This window comes from Heteronotia binoei, chromosome 10, assembly GCF_032191835.1.
Source record: "Heteronotia binoei isolate CCM8104 ecotype False Entrance Well chromosome 10, APGP_CSIRO_Hbin_v1, whole genome shotgun sequence".
Classification (NCBI taxonomy): domain Eukaryota; kingdom Metazoa; phylum Chordata; class Lepidosauria; order Squamata; family Gekkonidae; genus Heteronotia; species Heteronotia binoei.
Genome location: NC_083232.1, coordinates 7,573,998 through 7,592,854, shown reverse-complemented (window position 1 = coordinate 7,592,854; position 18,857 = coordinate 7,573,998). Strand labels below are relative to the sequence as shown.

Below are 18,857 nucleotides of genomic sequence, written 5' to 3'. Positions count from 1 at the left end.
AAAAGTGGTGTGAAATAACATTCTGATTTTGAAAGTGCTACCTCACAAGAGTGACGTGAAATAACATTCTGATTTTGGAAGTGCAGCCTCACAAGAGTGACCTGAAATAACATTCTGATTTTGGAAGTGCTACCTCACAAGAGTGACGTGAAATAACATTCTGATTTTGGAAGTGCTACCTCACAAGAGTGATGTGAAATAACATTCTGATTTGGGAAGTGCTACCTCACAAGAGTGACATGAAATAACATTCTGATTTTGGAAGTGCTACCTTACAAGAGTGGTGTGAAGTAATATTCTGATTTTGGAAGTGCTACCTTACAAGAGTGATGTGAAATAACATTCTGATTTTGGAAGTGCTACCTCACAAGAGTGATGTGAAATAACATTCTGATTTTGGAAGTGCTACCTCACAAGAGTGACATGACATTCTGATTTTGGAAGTGCTACCTTACAAGAGTGGTGTGAAATAACATTCTGATTTTGGAAGTGCTACCTCACAAGAGTGACATGAAATAACATTCTGATTTTGGAATTGCTACCTTACAAGAGTGGTGTGAAGTAATATTCTGATTTTGGAAGTGCTACCTTACAAGAGTGATGTGAAATAACATTCTGATTTCTCTACGGACATTTAATGAATTTTGGTTTGTGATGATAATAATATAATTGGATCATTATGAAAGAAATTACTTAAGCATTTATTTGCAACATAAAAACACAGTGGTTTATTTCTAATACTTGCTAATCAGTACACTGCAGTTTCCGGTTTGCCCAATCCCTGGGTTGGGGCAGGGGATCCTCCAGTTTGGAGGGCCCCCCCCCCACTTAAGGGTCATCAGAAAGTGGGGGGGAGTCTGCTGGACACTCCATTATTTCCTATGGATTCCTATAGGGTGTAATGGTGAATTGATCCATGGGAATCTGGGGCTCAAGGAGCTGTTTTTTGAGGTAGAGGCACCATATTTCTAGCCTGGCATCCGGGGCCTCTCCTCAAAATTACCCTCCAAGTTTCAAAAAGATCGGACCAGGGGGTCCAATTCTATAAGCCCTGAAAGAAGATGCCCTATCCTTCATTAGTTCCAGTGGAGGTTAAACATTTAAAAGGCGTTTAGTCCCTTTAAATGTGATGGCAAGAACTCCCTTTGGAGTTCAATGATGCTTGTCACAACCTTGCTCCTGGCTGGGGCTGGAGCCTGAGGAGGGAGGGGTTTGGGGAGAGGAGTAAGCTTGCCAGTCCTCCGGTCCCACTCGGTTTTTCAGGCTCCGCCCTGCCACTAGCCAGCTGGCCAGTGGGGTGAAGCCCCACCCCAACAGCCACCCTGTGCCTTTAAACCTCAGCAGGTTTAGAAGAGGTTTGCAACTGTTTGTGTTTTTTGAATGTATGTATGCCTTTAAATCTGGCAAGAGTTAGCTGCAGGGGGATGGGGGTGAGCAGACGGAGCCGCGTGGCTCTCAGTCCCTCTGTCCCTCCACCCCCTAGGCTGTTCATTCATTTTCTTGAAGAAGCTGGTCGAAATAATAATAATATTTAATTTATATCCCGCCCTCCCCACCAAGTCAGGCTCAGGGCAGCTCACAACACAATATAAAATACAAAGATTACATAATAAAACAACAATCTACAACATTGTACAATTTCCTTAAAAATTCCCTGAAAACCATCTAATTAAAACCAACAATTTCATGCGATCGTACTCGGTGCTACATTTTCAAATTTCCGATCTTACTTCGAAATACAGCAGATGGTTACATTCAGCAACATGAGTAAATTGCCCCTGTGAAATCACAAAAAATTGTGCATGCTAACTAGGTTTATTTTGGCTGCTTTGTGAGAGTGTGTATATTCGCTTTCATTTAATGGGAAGTGTAGCTGCTGGGGGACGAACAAATGAAGATTGTATTCAGGGGAACTGCAGTGCTGTATTTTTTAAATTTATTTTAGGGAATGGGAAAGTCTCCTGACTCTATCCCCAAAGTCTCCCAGCTGCATCCTCAAAGTCCCCAGATATTTTCTGAGTTGGACCTGGCAACTCTAGAGGGGAGAGACTTCAATGGGGTCTAATGCCATCAAGTTCACCTTCCAAAGGGGCCGTTATTCAGTCCCCAGCATCTCCAACTAAAAAGGGTCCAGGCAAGTAGTCATGAAAAACCACAGCTTGAGACCCTGGAGAGCCATGAATGGGGCTGTGGCTCAGTGGTAAGAACATAAGAGAAGCCATGTTAGATCAGGCCAATGGCCCATCCAGCCCAACACTCTGTGTCACACAGTGGCCAAAAATATATATAATATATATATATACACACACACATGCACACAACCACACACACTGTGGCTAATAGCTCCATATTTTTATCTAAACCCCTCTTGAAGCTGGCTATGCTTGTGGCTGCCACCACCTCCTGTGGCAGTGAATTCCACATGTTAATCACCCTTTGGGTGAAGAAGTACTTCCTTTTATCCTTTTTAACCTCAGCAATTTCATCGAATGCCCCACGAGGGTCATCAGAAAGTGGGGGTGGGAGGAAAATGTCTGCTGGGAACTCTGGGACACTGGCTCAGTGGTAGAGCATCTGCTTGGTAAGCAGAAGGTCCCAGGTTCAGTCCCCAGCGTCTCCAACTAAAAAGGGTCCAGGCAAGTAGGCATGAAAAACCTCATCTTGAGACCCTGGAGAGCCGCTGCAGTCTGAGTAGACAAGACTGACTTTGATGGACCGAGGGTCTGATTCAGTATAAGACAGCTTCATATGTTCTTGGGAGGAGCTGTAGTTCAGTGGTAGAGCATCTGCTTGGTAAGCAGAAGGTCCTAGGTTCAATCCCCGGCATCTCCAACTAAAACGGGTTCAGGCAAGTAGATATGAAAAACCTCATCTTGAGACCCTGGAGAGCCGCTGCCAGTCTGAGCAGACAAAACTTTGATGGACCGAGGGTCTGATTCAGTATAAGGCAGCTTCATATGTTCTTGGGAGGGGCTGTAGCTCAGTGGTAGAGCAGCTGCTTGGCATGCAGAAGGTCCCAGGTTCAATCCCTGGTATCTCCAATATGGATCAGGTTGTAGGTAATGTGAAGGACCTTAGCCTGAGACCCTGGAGAGCCGCTGCCAGTCTGAGTAGGTAATACTGACTCTAATGGACAGAGGATCTGATTCAGTATAAGGCAGCTTCATATGTTCATATGACATCTCTAGTATTGTAATCCCCAGTTGTAATTTTAGGACATCTTCGCAAATCCTGTTGCTGAGGAAAGCCTGCAGGCCAATACATTTTGCTAGTCTTTCAGGTCCACAGAAATCTTGTTTTTGCTTCCATCCCTACTAGGTTTGCCAACCGTGGGTAAGGAAGAACTTGGTGATTTGGCGTGGGGCCTGGAGAGGGCAGGGTTTGTGGAGGGGAGGGACCCCACCAGGGTACGGTACCATAGAGTCCGCCCTCTAAAGCAGTCATTTTCCTCCAGGGGAACTGATCTCTATAGTCTGGAGATTAATTTTCAAACTGGGAGACCTCCAGTTTAAATTTTATATTCTGTGTATTTTTATCTGAATCTATTATGCCATTAAAGGTTTGGTATGGTATGGGAGACCTCCAGGCACTATCTGGAGCCTGGCAACCTTCATTTAAACCACAGTCCAACTTTTATTTCACCACTAACTACTTCCCATGTCACACAGAATTGCTTTGGGTTTTTGTTTGTATTTTTTAATAGGAGAGACATCGCATTTTTCAACATTTTAAAAAACCAGCTTCGATTTCAAAACGCTTTTCAAGAGCAGCATTTAAACCTGGCAAGAATAAATAGCGTGGACTTTTTTCCAGCTCATCTTCCAGATTGCTAAATCATGCAAACGGGAAACCAGAATATACCGTCACTGCTCTCGATATGGGTTTTGCATTGTCATTGGGCTGAAATAACCACACGGGCGCTGCCAGCCCTTTCAGCACCACCCTGTATTTTATAACGGCTGCACAAATATAGCTCAGTGGGAAGGCATGCTATTTGCACCAACTAACCCACAAACAAACCTCATTGCCAACAGAGGACACCCCCAAGTATTTCCTACTGAGGTTCCATTTCAGTTTTCCCAGGGGGTGGAATTTTAGCAGGAGCTCTTTTGCATATTAGGCCACACACTGCTGATGTAGCCAATCCTCCAAGAGCTTACAAGGCTCATTTTCGTAAGAAGAAGAAGATATTGGATTTATATCCCGCCCTCCACTCCGAAGAGTCTCAGAGCGGCTCACAATCTCCTTTCCCTTCCTCCCCCACAACAGACACCCTGTGAGGTGGGTGGGGCTGGAGAGGGCTCTCACAGCAGCTGCCCTTTCAAGGACAACCTCTGCCAGAGCTATGGCTGACCCAAGGCATGCTAGCAGGTGCAAGTGGAGGAGTGGGGAATCAAACCCAGTTCTCCCCAGATAAGAGTCTGCACACTTAACCACTACACCAAACTGGCTCTTGGAGGATTGACTACATCAGGGGTGGGTGGCCTAATATGCAAAGCAGCTCCTGCTAGAATTCCACCATTCTCTGTCGTATTCCCATGGCCTGTTGAAGAAATCTAGCCACCGTTAAAGTTACCTCAGCGTAAGTGTCATTTAAAAGTTTGTGGACTTTGCCTGAATCAGCACAGCCCAACATGTGGAATGACCAAATCTTATTTGTTCTAATTATTTAATTTGGCTAAACTTGACTCATATATATTTTACTTATTTTATGTATATTAGCTCTGTTATCTAGGATTTTATATTACTTACATTGCTATTTTACTGCTAAATCTGTTTTATGCCATTAAAGGCTTGCTGCTAGGGTTGCCAAGTCCAATTCAAGAAATATCTGGGGACTTTGGGGGTGGAGCCAGGAGACATTAGGGGTGGAGCCAAGATCAAGGCTGTGACAAGCATAATTGAACTCCAAAGGGAGTTCTGGGCATCCCATTTAAAGGGATGGCACACCTTTTCAATGCCTTCCTTCCATAGGAAATCATGAAGGATAGGGGCACCTTCTTTTGGGGCTCATAGAATTGGACCCCCTGGTCCAATCTTTTTGAAACTTGGGGGGTATTTGGGGGAGAGGCACTAGATGTTATACTGAAAATTTGGTGCCTCTACCCCCAAAAAACAGCTCCCCCAGAGCCCCAGAAACCCGCGGATCAATTCTCCATGATTTTCTATGGGAATAAATCTCCATAGGGAATAACAGAGTTCCCAGCAGACATTTCCCTCCCCTCCCCCCGCTTTCTGAGGACCCTGAAGTGGGGGGAGGGTCTTCAAACCAGGGGATCCCCTGCCCCCACCTGGGGATTGGCAACCCTACTTGCTGCTGCTGAATTCCACCGCTGAATTTTCCTAATATCCCAGCTTCCACTGAGCATTTTGAAACATGGTCACATATCTAAAGTCAGCAACAATGGTTATGGGTAAGAGAAAGAATTGTGTAGTCCAGCAGTTCCCCTGATGGTAGGGGTCCCAAATCCCCCGCTAGGCCTGGAGACCCCCGATTTGGAGCCTCCTCCCCCCGCTGGCCATAAAAGGGAAAGCGGGGGGGGGGAGGGGGAGAACGGCAGCCCTTCCCACCCAGCCCCGATCGCAGCAGCCAGAGCTCTTCCGTTTTCTCAGGCTGCTTCCCGCCCCCAGTCAGCTGGCCGGTGAAGGGAGGGGAGCCCAGCCACGCCCCCAAAGGACCATGTGCCTTTGCGCCTCCGGAGGTGAGTGAGTTCTGTCCCCTGCATCAGATTTCCCAGAAAGGGGGGGGGAGGGGGGGAGAGGGAAACGTCTTCTCATAGGGTATAATGGGGAATTGATCTGGAGGTTTCGGGGGCTCTGGGGGAGCTGTTTTTTGAGGTAGAGGCACCAAATTTTCAATATAGTATCTAGTGCCTCTCCCCAAAGTATCCCCCAAATTTCAAAACGATTGGACCAGGGGGTCCAATTCTATGAGCCCCAAAAGAAGGTGCCCTTATCCTTCATTATTTCCTATGGAAGGAAGACATTTAAAAAGGTGTGCCGTCCCTTTAAATGTGATGGCCAGTACTCCCTTGGAGTTCAATTATGCTTGTCACACTCTTGTTCCTGGCTCCGCCCCAATGTCTCCTGGCTCCGCCCCCAAAGTCTCCTGGCTCCACCCCCAAAGTCCCCAGATATTTCTTGAATTGGACTTGGCAACCCTACCTGATGGTTAAGTGCTTTTTGGTCTCTTTTGCTGTTTGATTTGTGTGGATAAAATCTAAAACATGTGGAATGGAATGGGGCATGGTGGGGGAGGCTAGAGAACTTTTATGCCACTCCCCACTATGGCTGCCAGCTCCAATTTGAAAATGCTTGGGAATTTGGGGTTGGGGCTCGTGCGGGGGAGGGATAGGGTTCCCAAATTCCCCCCCCCCCCAAGAGCCTGTCGCTGCGCAAAGCAATGATGTCACCTGGAAGTGATGCATTGCACAAGGCACATCACGTGCGACACTCCAGGAATTCGCTGGAAACTGTATGGTTTCATGCAGGGATGCTCTGGCAATTTGGGGGGGGGGGGAGGGAACTCTGGTACCATAGAGTTCTCCCCCCCAAATTGCTAGAGAGTCCCCATGCAAAACCATGGAGTTTTCCGTGAATTCCTAGAGTGTCCCGCGTGACATGCCTGGCTATACATCACTTCTGGACGACGTCATTGCGCTTCACGCACTGTGCGATCGTGAGAAAAAGTCCCCTGTCAGCAGCTGCAGGGGATTTGGCAACCCTAGGGAGGGACCTCAATGGGATACAATGCCATTGAGTCCACCCTCTAAAACAGCCATTTTCTCCAGGGGAACTGATCTCTGAAGTAAGACTGCCAAGCTCCAGGTGGGACCATAATCTAGAAGAAGAAGAAGAAGATATTGGATTTATATCCCGCCCTCCACTCCGAAGAGTCTCAGAGCGGCTCACAATCTCCTTTACCTTCCTCCCCCCACAACAGACACCCTGTGAGGTAGATGAAGATATTGGATTTATATCCCGCCCTCCACTCCGAAGAGTCTCAGAGCAGCTCACAATCTCCTTTACCTTCCTCCCCCACAACAGACACCCTGTGAGGTGGGTGGGGCTGGAGAGGGCTCTCACAGCAGCTGCCCTTTCAAGGACAACCTCTGCCAGAGCTATGGCTGACCCAAGACCATTCCAGCAGGTGCAAGTGGAGGAGTGGGGAATCAAACCCGGTTCTCCCAGATAAGAGTCCGCACACTTAACCACTACACCAAACTGGCTCTCCTACGGTTACCAGGCAAGGGGTCAGATGGTTCGGGGGGGGGGGGTCTCCCAGGAGAAAAAAAAGCGGGGGGGAGGGACACAGTACTGTATACTTATAGGGAGTTCTAGCTATAGAGTTCCTGGCAATTCCCAGAAACCACAGACAACTCAACAGCATCAGCCGCTTTGAGTCGGGAGGAAGTGTATTAGTTGTTAGCATAAGCTTTTCTCTGCACTTCATCAGATACACTGAAACAGACTTCCTCAAGCATTATATATACAGTAAGTGGTGTGGGGGATAGTTGCTAGGAAGTGTTCATTAGAATCAAGACGCAGAAGTAACTGACCAGTAAGCAGGGGTGGAATTCTAGCAGGAACTCCTTTGCATATTAGGCTACACACCCCTGGTGTTGCCAATCCTCTAAAAGTTTACGAAAAAGAGCCTTGTAAGCTCTTGGAGGATTGGCTAGATCAGGGGTGTGTGGCCTAATATGCAAAGGAGCTCCTGCTAGAATTCCACCCCTGCCAGTAAGTATGGCTGATTGGATATTACACAGTGTTATTATTGTTTGCTGTTATATTACTGGGATCCCCCTGTGTTGTCGGCTAAGCTTGGATTAAAGCAATTGGTAAGACCTATGAATAGCAGCAAATTAGCATACAGAAAATAAAAGCGTTAAACCTATATGTTGTGGCTATGAAAGTCTGTTTCAAAGGTGTCTGAAGAAGCGTGCATGCATAGGAAAGTTTGTCCCCGGAATTAAACTTCGTTGGTTTTAAAGGTGCCACTGGACTGAAACTCTGTTCTCTTGCTTCACACCCACCTGAATCTATCTGGTACGTTTTACATCCGGTAAGGAGCCCAAGTTAGGAAAATCGATTCTCTACTCCTCTGTTTTAATCTCACAACCACCCTGCAAGGTAAGTAAGGCTGAGACAAAGTGACTGGTGTATAGTCACCCAGAGTGAGGATGTAAATCTTGGATTTCTCTGATCAAACTGAACACCTTACAGTTATTATTACCGTGAGCGTGGCAGGGAACAAAAGGCAGCAATGTGAGGTAGCATACAGGGAGATTAAAGAAATTCTTAGTGGTGTATAGCAGAAATTCTTAGTGGTTATAGCAACCTTTTCGGCACCAAGGACCAGTTTTGTAGAAGACAATTTTCTCATGTTCTTGGAGTGGCGGGGGGGGGGGAGAGGCTGGTTTTGGGATGATACAATTGTGCACTTTATTTTGGTGTGATGGTTATGTGGACGGACTCTTATCTGGGAGAGCCGGGTTTGATTCTCCACTCCTCCACTCGCAGCTGCTGGAATGGCCTTGGGTCAACCATAGCTCTCTTATCTAGGAGAACTGGGTTTGATTCCCCACTCCTCCACTCGCAGCTGCTGGAATGGCCTTGGGTCAACCATAGCTCTCTTATCTAGGAGAACTGGGTTTGATTCCCCACTGGAATGGCATAGTCATTCATAGCTCTCACAGAGTTGTCCTGGAAAGGGCAGCTTCTTGGAAGAGCCCTCTCAGCCCCACCCACCTCACAGGGTGTCTGTTGTGGGGGAGGAAGATAAAGGAGACTGTGAGCCGCTCTGACACTATTCGGAGTGGAGGGTGGAATATAAATCCAATATCTTCATCTACCTCACAGGGTGTCTGTTGTGGGGGAGAAAGGTAAATGAAATTCTGAGCCCCTCTGAGACTATTCGGAGTGGAGGGTGGGATATAAATCCAATATCTTCATCTACCTCACAGGGTGTCTGTTGTGGGAGGGAGGAAGGTAAAGGAGATTGTGAGCCACTCTGAAACTCTTCAGAGTGGAGGGCAGGATATAAATCCAATATCTTCATCTACCTCACAGGGTGTCTGTTGTGGGGGAGAAAGGTAAAGGAGATTTTGAGCCCCTCTGAGACTCTTCGAAGTGGAGGGCAGGATATAAATCCAATACCTTCTTCTTCTTTCTTGGTTTTAACGGGTCTCCTTTACCTTCCTTGTGAGGTAGATGAAGATATTGGATTTATATCCCGCCCTCCACTCCGAAGAGTCTCAGAGCGGCTCACAATCTCCTTTACCTTCCTCCCCCACAACAGATGCCCTGTGAGGTGGGTGGGGCTGAGAGGGCTCTCACAGCAGCTGCCCTTTCAAGGACAACCTCTGCCAGAGCTATGGCTGACCCAAGGCCATTCCAGCAGGTGCAAGTGGAGAAGTGGGGAATCAAACCCGGTCCTCCCAGATAATAGTCCGCTCACTTAACCACTATGGCTGACCCAAGGCCATCCCAGCAGGTGCAAGTGGAGGAGCAGAGAATCAAACCCGGTTTTCCCACATAAGAGTCCGCGCACTTAACCACTACACCAAACTGGCTCTCCAAACTGACATAGGGAAGCATTAGGAATCACATCTAGCAATGGCGTAAGTTTTACCATAGAGTTTCCAGTGATTTCTAGAGCTACCACATGCCACTTCCAGGGGATGTAGAGCTGCTGCTAACACCGCAAAAACCACGATGTCCCTTCCCCCGACAACTTTCTCCACAGGCTTCTTTTGTCCTCATCCATGTTCCACCAATCAAGGATCTGACAGAATTGAGATAAAAATCCTCATTGTGCCTCATCCTCACCGGGGAGACTTCAGACCAGGCACTTTCATTTGGCCTAGCCTACCTCATAAGGTGTGGGGGGTTTTTTTGTGAGGATTAACATTTTATTTATTTTTGATTTCTAGAAGAAGAAGAAGATATTGGATTTATATCCCGCCCTCCACTCCGAAGAGTCTCAGAGCGGCTCACAATCTCCTTTCCCTTCCTCCTCCACAACAGACACCCTGTGAGGTAGATGAAGATATTGGATTTATATCCCACCCTCCACTCCGAAGAGTCTCAGAGCGGCTCACAATCTCCTTTACCTTCCTCCCCCACAACAGACACCCTGTGAGGTAGATGAAGATATTGGATTTATATCCCACCCTCCACTCCGAAGAGTCTCAGAGCGGCTCACAATCTCCTTTCCCTTCCTCCCCCACAACAGACACCCTGTGAGGTAGATGAAGATATTGGATTTATATCCCACCCTCCACTCCGAAGAGTCTCAGAGCGGCTCACAATCTCCTTTACCTTCCCCCACCCCCCACAACAGACACTCTGTGAGGTAGGTGAAGATATTGGATTTATATCCCGCCCTCCACTCCGAAGAGTCTCAGAGCGGCTCACAATCTCCTTTCCCTTCCTCCCCCACAACAGACACCCTGTGAGGTGGGTGGGGCTGGAGAGGGCTTTCAAGGACAACCTCTGCCAGAGCTCTGGCTGACCCAAGGCCATCCCAGCAGGTGCAAGTGGAGGAGTGGGGAATCAAACCCGGTTCTCCCAGATAAGAGTCCGCACACTTCACCACTACACCAAACTGGCTCTCCTCTATTCCATTCCACCCTCCTCCACATGGGGGAAAGGAGAGTCACGTATGCTCCCCCAGACACCTTGGAGGGAAGGCAGGATAAAAATGTGCCGCATAGTTTCTTGGGCCTCACCAGCCTTTTCAGAGGAGGCGGTCTGCTGAGTGAGCTTCTGAGGGGGCGGTTTCAGCGGCACTGCCTTTTGAGGCTGTGTTTGTGCCTGAGGACACCTGTCACCATGGAAGGCGACAGAGGCCTAACAGCTCACGTCACGCAGGCCACCGCACAGCTGTCAGCCCTCCCAGCCTTCTATCATGGCCTGCCGCAGCCCCTGATGGACGTGGACAGGCTGGGCCCGAGTGCCTCAGACGTGCTTCAGCAGCGCCCAGAGGAGCAGGCGCACCAGAACCGATAATGACCAAATCGTGCAGCGTGTGCAGGGCCCCGCGGCCTTGAGGCTTTCATCTGTCAGCCACAAAAGATGACTTCATTGCTAAAAACTTCCCATCGAGAGGCGTGCCGGGCCCGAAGATTGACAAGAGTCCTCTTTCAAGCCAAAGAGGGTTTCGGAAGAAGGCGACAGATCGGCCATTCATCGTCACATGCTGGAAGGGACTAGAAAAATCCATCTCGTCTACTGTTATATGACAGAAAACCCACTAGCAGGGGATGCTGTGGTAGGGTGGCAAGATTCAGGTTGGGAAACTTCTGGAGATTTGGGGATAGAGTCTGGGGAGCACAGGGGCCTCGGTGTGGTACAACGGCATAAAGTCCACCCTCCAAAGCATCAGTTTTCTCCAGGGAAACTAATCTCTGTATCCCAAAGATGAGCTATAAATCCAGGGGGCTCCCAGATCCCACCTGAAGGCTGGCACCCCTAACAGCACACCCGTGTCCCAGCTCCACCACCTGTTCCTATCACCCTACGCAAACACACTACGAGAAGTGTGGGAAGAAAGCACGTCTCAAGAAAAGAAGCTAAATTGCAAGAGTAAGATGGAAGATTCTCAACCTCAGGGTTGACTTCACTTCAGAAGCATTTTCTGCCTTTAAAAGCATCAGTGGAAAAAGCATACAATAACAAGGAGTAGGATTGTAGGCAGACAGGCCTTGTGTGGCCTAGCTGGCCATTTTAAAGGGTGGGCTCAGCATACCTGATGCTTAGGGTCTCGTTTTACCTTTTACATGGCAGGCAGAGGAGAGAAACCCCCCAGAATGGGGGAAACCCTGCTGGGACCTGAGGACCGGAGACCCTACTTTCAGATAGGCCTTGGAATTCTCCCCTGGAATTGCAATTGATTAGGGTTGCCAATCCCCAGGTGGGGGCAGGGTATCCCCTGGTTTGGAGGCCCTCCCCCCGCTTCAGGGTCATCAGAAAGCGGGGGGAGGGGAGGGAAATGTCTGCTGGGAACTCTGTTATTCCCTATGGAGATTTATTCCCATAGAAAATAATAGTGAATTGATCCATGGGTATCTGGGGCTCTGGGGGAGGGCTGTTTTTTGAGGTAGAGGCACCAAATTTTCAGTACAGCATCTAGTGCCTCTCCCCAAAATATCCCCCAAGTTTCAAAACGATTGGACCAGGGGGTCCAATTCTATGAGTCCCAAAAGAAGATGCCCCTATCCTTCATTATTTCCTATGGAAGGAAAGAATTGAAAAGGTGTGCCCTCCCTTGAAATGTGATGGCCAGCACTCCCTTTGGAGTTCAATTATGCTTCTCACAGCCTTGATCTTGGCTCCACCCCTAATGTCTCCTGGCTCCACCCCCAAAGTCCCAAGATATTTCTTAAATTGGACTTGGCAACCCTACAATTGATCTATAGAGCACAAGGGTCGTCTGGAGAAAATGGCAGCTTAAAGATGGCTGCTCTATGATATCACATCTCCGCTGAGCTTCCTCCTGTCCTCAAATTACACCCTTCTGGTGATTGGCAGGTCCCACCCCCCACCCCCAGCCCCCATTGGGGTAGGGTTGCCAGCGCCAGAGATTCAGGAGTGGAGCCAGTTTCTCCAAGGGAACGAGTGCTGTCAGCCTTCAGGTGGAATGTGGAGATCTGCTATTCAAGTTGCTCTTCAGACCACTGAGATCACATCCCTGGAGAAAATGGCTGCTTTGAAGGGTGGATTCTATGGCATTATACCCCACCAAGGTCCCTCCCCTCACCAGGTTCCACCCCCTAAAAGCTCCAGGTGTTTTCCAACCCAGGGCTCACAAACCTAAGGGAAACTGAGCTCTGTAGTCTGGAGACGAGCTGTAATTCTGGGAGATCCCCGGGCCCCTAACCTTTCCTAGCCTCCCTCCACTAGGCTTCCCAATCCCCAGGTCCCAGCGGGGGATTCCCCAGTTTTACACGCTTCCCCCCTCCCCCAGCCAGCTGGCCGGCAGGAAACTGGCTGTTGAACTACCCTTATCACTACCCTTCCAGGAAGCCCCACCAAACAATGGACACATCCACAAACCAATTGCCCTTTCATCACACCCCCTCCAGCCTAGAAATAGCAGCTCTCCAGCAGCCCTGGCCCCACTCAATGCACAGCAGCCAAGAAGGTCTGAGCGCCTGCTCCGGCTGCAACGCCACTGAGGCTGTTCTCCGCAGCTGAGAACGAAACGTCTGGAAGGAAAACTTTCTCCAGTAGAACACGGCACTTGATCCCGAAAGATTCTACAAACCCTAATGATGTTACCAGCCATGAAAACCTGAAATCTTTGATAACATTCATACACGGTCAGATTTAAATTTAAGAATGTCGGCCAAAATTTTTGCCACAGCCTCACAAACCTATCGCTCAGTATCATTCAGTAAATAATGACAGGGTGGCAGGATAGACAGATCCGGGGAGGAGGAAGGCTTGCAAAATAGATCTTTACGGAGATTATGATATATGGAACAATCAAGCGATACATGCTGAAGTGAGTCGGGAATATTTGCTCCGCAGGAACAGAGTCTATCGCATAAAGGGACTCAATGATATCTTCCCTGTAAAACTTTGGAGGGAAATGCGTTTAGTCCAGCCAAAATAAATGCCGTGCGATGACTAGGAATAGTTAAGTCTGATAGATAATGGGGCATTTTGCCACAAAAAAACATTGAGACCTAAGGATGCGGGAGAGCAGATATAAAGGACTGTTGGGCATAGTTTCGTTTTCTCCAACTCCAACAATCTCAATTTAATACATCTGAAGATATATGACTCATCGGATGTAAGAAAATGATCAACCGCTATCCCCAACTGGTTAAGTTTGCACATAAGAACTGCCGACCAGGATGAGATATAGGGATCTCTTTTTAGACAATCAAGAAGGCTGTTAGGATCCATTCTAAAATGAATTTTGAGCCAGAATTTAAACACTGCAATCCAGGCTTTTGTCTCTACCAAAGACTGGCCCACTTTAGAGCAGAGAGCAAAGTAGGACACACATTTTGGCAAACCAAGAATTTGTCTAAAGAATGAGATTTGATTGTCCTCCACTTTCCTAGTAAATGCTGAGATCCATATAGAATCTTATTTTGTCTATGATGGTCTACCTTTATCTTGAGGTAGATTTAAAAAAAAAAGAGAGAGAGAGATCCATCCAGCAGGAATATTGAGGGGGGGGGGGACAGTCTCCCAGGAGAAAAAAAAGAAAAAGAAAAATGCCTTGTCTATTTCCAGGAAGTTCTTACTGTAGATTTCCTGGTGATCCCTATAGCTACCTGGAAATGACAGAGGGTAGCTCTAGGAATCTCCAGGAGCTCTATGGTAAAATCAAAAATTTCCTCCAAGGGTTTGGAGGCCCTAGAATCATTTTGGGCAAACCAGTGGCATTGGACAGCTTCGTTCAGATTAGAAAATGAGCAGCACAAGGTTTCCTGAATTTGGCCATGAATCCAGTCTGCAATTCCATCTCCTCCAAACATAACTGCACCAATGTGATTGTGAGGATAATAATTGCAATAGTTCAACTATTGCAACTTACCTTTGACTGTGACCAGCACAGAGCTGTATGTCTGTCCCGCCAGGTTGGAAGCCGTGCAGGTATAGAGACCATTATCTATCTGCTTGCAGAAGAGGATCTTCAGCACAAAATTCTCTTGCTCATCCTCATAGATGATGTGTCTCCGCCCTTCCAAGATGACTTCTCCATCTTTCTTCCAAACAATCTCCGGCTTGGGTTCTCCCGTAACATAGCAGCTCATCTTGGCGTGTTTCCCCTCGGTCACCGTGAAGCTGCGTGTTGTTATGCCATAGGAAGAACTATCGCTTCGGAAACTCTTGGCCGTCAAACTGGCAGCCCTCTCATAATCAAGGGAGAGGTTCAAGCCAATTTTTGACCGCCCTTCAGTGGAAGAGTATGCCGTAGAGATCAGTGAATCGGTAGTGGATAGGTCTGTCTTTCTGATCTCTTCCCGTCTTTTTTGCAAGTGTGACAACAATGGGGAAGTCTTGCTATAGTCTGTGTCCACATTATGCCGAATGCCCCCAGGGCTGTAAAAATCTGGGCTATCCACAACCAATGCAGCAGCGGCACTGGCAGCCCCAAGAGGGTTCTCTGCACGGCAAGTGTACGTCCCACTATCCGCTAACCGAGTGCTTTGGATCTTGAGGGCGTTTTTCTCCCCCTGAGTGTCAATCTGGATACGGTTAGACTCTGACCGACCACCCAGGTGCCTCCCGTCTTTCTCCCAGTTCACAGACAGAGGAGGGCTGCCCTGAACAATGCATTTGAACATGGCATCTTCCCCCATGATCACTCGGATCGAAGTGGGCTTCTGGATAAAGTAAGGGGCCGATTCAGTCACAGTCGTTTTCTCTCCAACTTTGATACTGACAGCAGCAAAAGCTTCCCCGATGGTGTTCTTGGCCCGGCAGATGTACTGGCCACTGTCCTCCAGGCTGAGTTCGTAAATCGTCAGACGATACAAGTCACCATCTTCCACCATTTTAAACCTTCCCCCTGTCTGGATAGGAAGTTTATCTTTCTCCCAGCTCACCAAGGGGATGGGGTTTCCAATGATCTGGCAACTTAGAGTGGCATCTTTCCCCATGGATACCACAAAGGCCTTGGGCCTGGTCAGAAACCTTGGAACTCCGCTGTAGGAACTGTAATCCATCTTGAGGTCCTAGGAAGAAAAAGGCAACTGTAAAACACTTCATTGTGTGAGAAAAAAAATCAAATTTTTGAAAATCTCAGAGTAGGTTAGCAGTTCCCAGAGCTCACATAGACTATCTGGTCTGTAAACAATAGCTGTGTATCATTCTTCAGTCATTCACCCCATGAACTCTTAGGTATCAGTCTGTCAGTCTAACCTTTGTCAGTCTAACTGTCTGCTACATTGTTATGTTACTCTTTGAAAAATCACATAAGAACATAAGAGAAGCCATGTTGGATCAGGCCAAGGCCCATCCAGTCCAACACTCTGTGTCACATAAGAACATAAGAGAAGCCATGTTGGATCAAGCCAATGGCCCATTCAGTCCAACACTCTGTGTCACATAAGAACATAAGAGAAGCCATGTTGGATCAAGCCAATGGCCCATCCAGTCCAACACTCTGTGTCACATAAGAACATAAGAGAAGCCATGTTGGATCAAGCCAATGGCCCATTCAGTCCAACACTCTGTGTCACATAAGAACATAAGAGAAGCCATGTTGGATCAGGCCAATGGCCCCTCCAGTCCAACACTCTGTGTCACACAGTGTCTCAAACCCAGCTGCCCTCAGGAGGTTCACCAGCAGGGTCAAAACTTCAGAAGCCCCCCCACTCTTACCCCCAAGCACCAAGAAGACAGAACATCACTGCCCCAGAAAAAGTGTTCCAGCTATACCTGGTAGCTAACAGCCACTGATGGACCTCTGCTCTTTAAGAGCAGAAGAGAAGCCGTGTTGGGTCAGGCCGATGGCCCATCCAGTCCAACAGCCTGTGTCACACAGTGGCCAAAGCCCAGGTGCCTTCAGGAGATCCACCAGCAGCGCCAGAGCTCCAAAAGCCCTTTCACTGTTGCTTCCCAAGCAGCAAGAAGACAGGCAAACTGCTCCTCTGCTCCATATGTTTATCCGCTCCCCTCTTGATGCTGTCACGACTGTTTGCACTCACAAGGAAATTTGCTCTTCACCCTCTCCCAGTTTGTGTCATCCCCTTTTAGTAGCCTCAAAGGCCCACTCCCACATACCAGGAGCTCTTCATACGTGATGGCTCCCCAAAGGAATTTGTTTGTTCATTTCTATATGCAGGGCCATATCATCATCCTACTAAGTACATTATTGCAGAATCACTGTCCCCAGTGTCTGACCGGCTCACCCAAATCAAGACATCGGATGAGATTATGAACGTTTTTTAACACCACCGAGTGGTATTCTATCTAGACCTACCAACAGCGACTTTCTATAGAGTTAATGAATCACAGAGTATATGAAACAATGCCTTTATCCCAGCTGTTGGCTGGGAAATCTAAAGCAGCAGCAAGAAACTACTGGATGAAATTCCATGCCTGGTTAGACATTCAAGACTCTTAAGGTTCTCTGGTGTGAACTTATTTCTCCTTTCCCCACCCCCCTGTATTTTATATTATAAAATTGCCTTTACTGGAATTATCAAAACTAATAGGTAACTTTAACAAAAGATTTATGCTATATAACATTTTAAAATGCGGATGACGTTTAGTTTAGACATCATAATATGGGACAATTTACGTAAAGAAAGTATTGTCGAATTAAGCTTGTCCTTTTTGAAAGTATTTTTATGCAGAACAAGGTCAAAATGTATTGTGCTTTCTATTCCCCCTATTCCCTATACCCTCACTCTTTTTGAAATCAATGAAACTTTTGAAAACTGAAACAATGCCTTTACTTAGATGATCTGTTTCTTAGATCAGGGGTCGTTTTGTAAAAAAATAGGCGGTGGAGTTCATCCAGGGATTGTTATGCAGCTGCACCTACTATTCAACGGATAAGGTAGGTAGGAGGAAGCAGGGGCATCAGAAAAGTTCAGGAGCTGCGCTCTTGTGAGCTCCTGCTGAATTCAAGGCCTGGCTTAGATCTCGTGTAGTACTATCTGAATTGGTGGGGCTACGAGAGAGTGGGATTCAGATGGGCAGCCATGTTGGTTTGAAGCAGCGGAGCAAAGTATGAGGATAGTGACACTTTTAGGACCGACAAAGTTTAATTCAAGGTATAAGCTTTCATTTGTAAGCACATGTGAACATTTATACCTTGAAATAAACTCTTGTCGGTCTTAAAGGCGCGGCTAGACTCAACCTTTGTTCTATAATAGAGTTAGAACAGCATCGTGGTTAGAAGGCCTGACTTCAAATCTCTCTTCAGTGTAGGGTTGCCAAGCCCAATTCAAGAAATATCTGGGGACTTTGGGGGTTGAGCCAGGAGCAAGGGTGTGGCAAGCATAATTGAACTCCAAGGGAGTTCTGGCCATCACATTTAAAGGGACTGCACACCTTTTAAAATGCCTTCCCTCCATAGGAAATCATGAAGGATAGGGGCACCTTCTTTTGGGGCTCATAGAATTGGACCCCCTGGTCAAATCTTTTTGAAACTCGGGGGGTATTTTGGGGAGAGGCACTAGATGCTATACTGAAAATATGGTGCCTCTATCCCAAACAACAGCCCTCCCCCCAGAGCCCCAGATACCTGCGGATCAATTCATTATTTCCTATGGGAATAATACTCCATACGAAATAATAGAGTTCCCAGCAGACATTTCCCTCCCCCCCCCCCGCATTCTGATAACCATGAAATGGGGGGAGGGCCTCCAAACTGGGGGATCTCCTGCCTTTACCTGGGAATTGGCAACCCTACTTCAGTGGTCCAGCACAGATGTGCCGCTACCCACACTTTTGCATTCTGTACCCAAACCAATAACAAAACCCTCTCATTAGAGAGTCGAAACATTTTTGTGAGATTTAATACAAAAAGCGGAAAGCTAGGAGGTAATTCCCCCCCAACACTTCATCTAAGCCCTGCTTCAGAATGGAAGCGATCAGACTTGCCAGCCTTATTGTTTACCTCTTAAAACGGAGGTGCGGAGCAGAGGATAATTGCAAGGGAGAAATAGTGTGGGAGGAGGGTATATAACTGTTTCCTCATTTGCAAACTCCCCCCTCTCTTGCCAGTCCCTCCCCCCCCCCCACACACACAGACACTGGAAGTAAGCACAGGAGAGAATTCATGGGGTAGAATTAAGCAAGACCCAAACTGCCAATTTCCCTCTGTATCCATCATCTCCTCTTCCCTGCGTCCCTTCAAACCAGCAAATACATATCTG

At 47.5% G+C, this 18,857-nt stretch overlaps 1 protein-coding gene across 1 annotated transcript in view; it reads right to left on the bottom strand.

Moving 5' to 3' along the window:
- Positions 1 to 15,697, bottom strand: part of OBSCN (obscurin, cytoskeletal calmodulin and titin-interacting RhoGEF) — a 294,242-nt gene extending 278,545 nt beyond the window's left edge. Inside the window, 1 exon segment of the mRNA XM_060248274.1 lies at positions 14,558 to 15,697. Within this exon segment, the coding sequence (XP_060104257.1) occupies positions 14,558 to 15,692 (1,135 nt within the window). The 5' untranslated portion in view covers positions 15,693 to 15,697.
- Between the last annotated feature and the right edge of the window lie 3,160 nt (positions 15,698 to 18,857).